Source organism: Camponotus floridanus, unplaced genomic scaffold, assembly GCF_003227725.1.
Source record: "Camponotus floridanus strain SB8 unplaced genomic scaffold, Cflo_v7.5 scaffold27, whole genome shotgun sequence".
Lineage (NCBI taxonomy): Eukaryota > Metazoa > Arthropoda > Insecta > Hymenoptera > Formicidae > Camponotus > Camponotus floridanus.
In genome coordinates this window covers 35,389-42,500 of record NW_020229403.1, presented here as the reverse complement: position 1 = coordinate 42,500, position 7,112 = coordinate 35,389, and the positions used below count along the sequence as shown (strand labels likewise).

The following is a 7,112-nucleotide window of genomic DNA, read 5'->3' as shown; positions in this document are numbered from 1 at the left end:
CTCATTTTAAAAGAAGAAGAACTAGAGTTGTATATCATTTTGATGTTTCGCGGTTTCTCCTGATATGCAAAAATGATAGATCCCAGTGCGGCGGTTTACCCAAAGGGCAAAGAATAATATGCGGTCGGAATATATTATGAGCCGCGAAAAAAGCGTAAAGCAAATCCTAAAAGACTTCATTGAATAAGCTGAAAGAAGTTCTGAAGAGAGAATATAATCTCACACACACGAGGCTATTTTCATAAATTATTGACAAAAATCCACGTCTCTCCTCTCTACATCATTAGTATTTCAATATATATCTATATTGTTAATAAACTCTCTTATTATTATGAAATATTATTTTATCAAGCGCCAATAATAATTCCTAAATATATTACGTTCCTTCTTTTATTTACCTTCAACTGTTCTACTGTTTTCTCTGTATCGCATATTGGTTTTCTTAATCTAATCGGTAATATGCACAGAGATAATTATGATACTTATGAATAATAGATTACGCAAATTATCATGAACAGAATCGACATACCTCTGCTAATAATTAATACGGAGTACCCGATTTGTATCATCTAATTGGATATGGTAATCGTATTTAGCCGACTATATGAATATTGGAAAGACTACATTCGGTTAATGACACGTTTACATCATTATTTATTTACATGTTGTATTAAAAAGCTCGACGTTAATAATATGTCCGGAAGAGCAGCAGGTTTATTAATGCCTCGTATAATGGGAAGCGCGTACACGCGCATCTTGTGGGTGCATGTGTATGTGGGAGGGAGGTCTATGTAAATTATTTATAAAATTAACCGCATCGGTCCGTGTACCGATCTCCTAAAATCCCCATGACGCGAGCGTTTCAGAGGATGCTGGGATCCCCAGATCTGCTCCCGACCGGAAGCACGTGCTAAGACGATCGTCGCCCGTGTACCTAGTCCGGATTACGTTCCTCTCGCGAACATGAAACCAATTTAAACCCTTTTGCCTCGCAACACGCCATCAAAAAATCGTATCGCCATATTGTCGTGTTAAATTAATTTTTATATTAAAAAATAATCGTAGGGAAGAATAAATGTGTGACATAAAAAATAAAATATAAAGGGATTGTTAATTATATATTAATATTGTATTATATTTCAAAACTAATTAAAATTATTATGAGATAATAAATTTAATTAAATAGCAATATCCTATTGTCATATTATATTTTTTATATCTTCATACACACACACACACACACACATATATATATTTATATATATATATATATATGAGATTTCTTTTTAACATTATCACAAATTCTAAAAAATTACGAATTGATAATACAATTTTCCAAAAACTGTAGTCTTTATTAGAAGATGGAATTTTAATCGAACAATTAGGAATTACGCGGACGTCACGAATGCAAAACAATTTTTAAAATAAATTTATCGACGAAAAAAAATTGAACGTACAAGAGGTTAAATTGATTTGCTCATTAGCGAGGAATCGTTTCATCCCTTATCGTTAACGAGCAAATCATAATGTTCGTTCGTTGATTGGCAGGGCAACAAAATCATTTATCGATTTCGTTCAGCTTATACTCCTGCAATATCGATATTTAATTGCGATATCAATTATATTGCACGGCATTCGGCTCGCAAAAGAGACATAATAATTTTTTTTTTTAACTCAAACTCTTCGTAAAATTCCAGTTCGTTGATCATGCATCCGTTAATGAGCGAGTAAAATATAAAATGTCGAATCGTTATTTGTAACACGTGTTTCTTTTTTTGCGCCGATAGCAACAACTCAACGTGTCCTCGAGCAAAACAATTTATTCGCGCGCAAAATAAAATGCGCAATTCGCGGGATCGGGCATCGCAAAACACTGATACTTGTGTCAGGACGGAAGCTACGGACAAACAGGTTTTTTTATCATCGCGTTTTGCGCGGCAGATGTTGAAGTTAATACACGCAACTTTAAAATCAACACGAAAAACGCAATATTTTTAAATCCCTGGCCATGAGATTGAAATGCTTTCGCCCGACGCACATTCACGCGTGCTACGATTTATACGCCTTCATTTATCTATTAATTATTTATTCCTAAACTTAATTTACAAAAGAGATGTATGGTGATGAGTATAATTATCTGCGAGGGCTTGCGAACGATTCGCCGCATCAATAACATCGTACCATCTTGGCGCAACAAATAGACGGGCAATTACCGATGCACCGATGCATCGAAACCTAACAAGAACAGCCGGGGCCGGATTCGTATTGCCAATTCATTCGCTCGTAGAGCTTCGCTCGTACGAATGAACGAGAGATCGGAGAGGAAGGTCGGCCAAGGGGCTCTCTGAAGCTATGTAAACTGCGGAAACGTGCAAATAAGTAACCCACAGGCTTTCGCATAGGATAGTAGCGCCGTGAGCTTTGCCCTCCAATAAATTGTTCTCAGGTCGGAGGTTAGCGCTATTTCGAAGGATGAATGTGCACTAATATGCGCGCGTGAATAACTCGGCGAAAGTTTTCCTCGCGCCGTGGGAAAAATTTCCTCGTGAACGCCGCAACCCGGTCCGATCCCGGGGAGGAGGATATCGAATGAGGTACTACTGACGAAATGTTACGAGCTTCTCTTCGGAGAACGGATTTTTGAAACGGAAAGTTATTAATATGTGCCCGCGTTAAAAATATGTGCCCTCAATTTGTTGCGCCAAAATTACATCGTTCGTTATTATCGCCACTGTATTATAATAAATCCTTTAGGCTGCGATTCTATTTTATAAAAAAAATTATATTTACGGAAAATATATAAGAGAGTGTAAAATAAAAATTTTCGAATGTTTCGTAAAGAGAGATATTATTATTTAATTTTTCGTAGCATTTTTTCCAATAATTTTTGTCTATTTTTAATTATATATTCTTTTTATTACATTTATTCGTTCGATATATTTCTCGACAAGTTTAAAATATTTAACATCATCATGACAGTATCGATAAATAATGCAGCCAAAAGAATTAATACTAATTGTACGACATAAAATAATTACGTATCATTGTGCTACGATATTCCTGTTTCAGCGATTGCTACAGGCGCTTCATCGTCAGGTGATAAAGTGTCATTGCGGAAGCGGTACGAATTGGACTTTGTAGTTAATTGCATTGTTCGTACAAGTTATATCGCGAATAGTGCGTCGTAACCACATGGAAATTTGTCAACGCGAATCAACGCACGAAAAAGATCGCGGTATTCATCGCTCGTAATGCTTAACGTCTGGCGAGGCAACGAAACGTCACGTAATCTAAGAGGGAACAATACGCGCGATCGGGTAAAATTTAATTTCGCGAAAGGGAATTCTTCATCCCGCATCGCGCCGCACCACGTTACGCCGAACGATGAAGGGTTAGCGAACGGAAGGAGAGATCTAAGAAGATAAAGGAGTGTTCCCGGCGAAAGCGATGTTTGAAACGTAGTTAATAAAATCTCATGAATATTCAAAGTCGCGGGAATCGAAATCCCACAGGATCGAAACAAAAAGGTCGACGCATATTTGCCGTTACAAGCTCTTTCGCCGCCGCGGAAAATTGAACTTTCAGAATCCTCGCGGATCATTTTTTGTCCGTTCCACCCGTGGGGCGATTTTCAAATTGGACTTTCGACGATGAAATTTTTTTTACCGCGTCGAAGTGAACCATGATCGCTTTCATAAATATCGCTATCTCGCGTTCAATTGAATTAACGATTTCAAAGTCATTTAACAAAATTTGATGCAATTTAGCGCATTTTGCGTACGTTTAACATATCAAACTTGTACGAACGATGCGATTAATAATTTCAAATAGTAGCTGGATTAGAAGTCCATTTGTAATTGTCAATTATGACTGTACAAATTTCATAGAAAAAGTATCTTTGTAATCGATTTTATTAAAAATGTAACATAAATCTCTCCTCGAAAGAGAGATAGAAAATTAGTTTATTATTTAATGAATGTAACTCCAATTAAAACGACGAAGCATCTGTTGGAACGCATCAACCATATGCATTAACAAAAATGCAAATATAATAATGCCCAAATTTATGCAAAGAATGCAGCAAAGTATACAGAAATTCGCTACCATATGAATAAACATGAATAACGCGTAAAAAAGCTATAGCGTAATATTTAATATATCAATTATATAATTTTATTATATATATATATTTTATTATTATATATATATATATATATATATATATATATAATAAAATTATATAATTGATATATTAAATATAACGCTATAGCTTTTTTACGTATATATATATATATATACACTCGTATATATAGCATGTACATATTCAATAAAGATGAAATGAAAGAAATAAATATTTTTAAAATACATGCTTTTAAATATATTTTATAAGATATTTTATAAGATTTTATTATAAAGCTAAATATTAAATTTAATAAAAATAAAAAATTAAATTCTCAAGGAATTATAGTATGATAATATATATTTAAATTTGACTTAATCTGTAAAGCGGAATATATAGATTTTATTCTAATCTTTTTCACAAAATTGTGCATGCTTAATTTAAATTCATGGATATTAGCAGCATAATAGCTTTTATATATTTTAATACTTTCAATTCAGAAAACACATATTCATATCCCAAATTATATAATTAAAGGAATATATTCAAAATTAAAGAGAATATGTTCAAAGTCAATTACCTTTACACTTAAATTTTGAGATAGCTTTTGATAAATTTTGATATCAATTATTCATTTATTTTAAATTCGAGCAAAAATATATTATACACATTCGGGCATTATCATATATACATTATTATATATGTATATAATAAGTTCACTCACCGATTATATCACGCACATGGCACATGGTGCATCTGAAAAACAATTTTTAGATTATTATTAATTATAATTAAATTGATCATCTTTTGTAAATTATAAAGTTATAATTTACACATACATATTTACTCAAAAATTATTTATAAAATCATCAATATTAATTTTAAAAAAATTAATTTATTCTTTATATTTTATGAACTTGAATAAAAATTATTGTTAATTAATTTCTTAAAATAATTCATTTTTAAAAAAAGACTTATTATAGTTAATTATTTATAATTTAATAATTTATTTTCGAAAAATCAAGAGACGGTTTTTAGAATTGTTCTCTTGCATATAAATATCTATTAAAAAAATTAATCAATTAATCATACACGATAAACCAATACATTAAATAAAAAATAAATAATCCTAGCATTTATGAAGGAGAAGAATAACGAAATAAAAATAAAGAATAAATAAAATTTAATCAAAAATGTTTACTCACCAGCCGATGTTCGTTGTTTATCCTCGCTGGTTTCTGTATTCAGGCGACATCCAGTTGAGGACAGCTTCGAAGACACTCGAATTACATATCGACCGGAATGATTAACTACGATCTCGCGCGCGAAATGATTAATAACAATCACACTCTCGATTTACGACAGATTTGATTTTCAACACTCCCGGATATTCGACACTCCCGATTTACGACACTCCCGATTTACGGCATTGCCGATTTACGACGCTCTTGACTTACGATACTCTCGATACTTGCGGCACTCCCGATTTTTAATACATTCGGATACTTGAATTCACCGATTTACGGCCGATATTCGTAACCTGTAACACACTCGCGATTTGCGACACTTTCGATTTTCTCCTCATTTTTTAACATTCCCGAATATTCGGTCCTCCCGAAATATTTTCAATACTCCGCTCGCGATACATATTCATCGATCGTTCGGACTCGATGTAGTGCATATTCGTCGGCAGCAGGACCTTAATTAACACGTGATGTGTTCCGCCAATCCTACGATTCATTACACATAAAGCGAATAATGCGAGATAGAACGAAGGAAATTCGCAACGTATTCACACACGAGGACGCGATACTTGGTTACGCGAGATACAGATTACGAATATATAGAGAGAGAAACATGATTAATTACGATAGCGTATATTAATTAATACCGCGATCATTGTAATGTTCGATACAGCACCGAGAATCATTCATCTCACTCCGCCGTTGTAAAATAGAGCAGATCCATAAAATGAGTCCGTATCGCTCGACATTGTACGTAGATCTGTGCGTAGCGACCTTCGGTTTGTTTATTATGACGAACATACCGCGCGCCGGCCGGCCGGAGAAGGGGAGGGGATGCGACAGTAAAAGCACTCGATCGAAAACACGCAATAGACACGACGTTATTATTGTGTATCCGTACTCCTGTGAAAGTAATGAAAGATACGCGATTAATTACAAAGCACAGTGCGCGATAGTATAAATGCTTTTCATTTCGATAATTCATGTCGGCACAATTCGAAAATTGTAATAATACTATCGAGATGGAAAATACGCGATTAAATATGACGAGTGTTATTATACGAAAATTCCTTTTTGTCGCGATACTTGTAAATTTTTGCTATCGTGTGCCTGCTCGAAACTTTCTCCGTCCATTATGATTATCGTCCCACAAGGAGAGGTTGGAAAAGATAGAGATTCTCCAGGTATGTATAATATATAATAATATATGATAATATATAAACGTTATATTAATCTCTTTGGTATTAAACATCGTGTACATAGATCTAAGCATTAAGACATTTGTCGTAAAGACGAGTAAAACTTGAAATGTATAATCGATCAAAACTCTTAATCATATTAATTTATATCATCTTACTTTATGCCAATTAATATGAAAATGATAAATTCGAATCGCTCAAAAGAAATACATACATCTAACTTATTAATATCATCATAGAGAATATTATAGTGTATCCTATTTTTTTTATTTTGTAATTTCAAAAAAAGAAATCTTTTCGCGTGTCATAAAAGTATTTTGTGTTAATTAAAGAAGAATTAATGAAGTTTTTTTTTGCCGTTACTTGTACTTAAATTAAATTTTTTTGCCACTTATAAATATAATGTATAATAAAAAAATACTGGCTACAAATATTTTTTTATGTAATATACTAAGAATTACCGTGTCAAGAGATTATTAAACGAGTTAATCTTAACGTTGTGATATCTTTGAGAATTGTTTCCACGGATCGCCTTTCGTAGGTGAAAGC

The 7,112-nt window shown here is 33.1% G+C and overlaps 1 protein-coding gene across 1 annotated transcript in view; it reads right to left on the bottom strand.

Moving 5' to 3' along the window:
• The window catches only part of LOC105248259 (tyrosine-protein phosphatase 99A), a 257,956-nt gene extending 253,080 nt beyond the window's left edge, over positions 1-4,876 (bottom strand). Inside the window, exon 1 of the mRNA XM_025409532.1 lies at positions 4,845-4,876. Within this exon, the coding sequence (XP_025265317.1) occupies positions 4,845-4,869 (25 nt within the window). The 5' untranslated portion in view covers positions 4,870-4,876. The remainder of the gene's footprint in view (positions 1-4,844) is intronic.
• Positions 4,877-7,112: the final 2,236 nt, after the last annotated feature.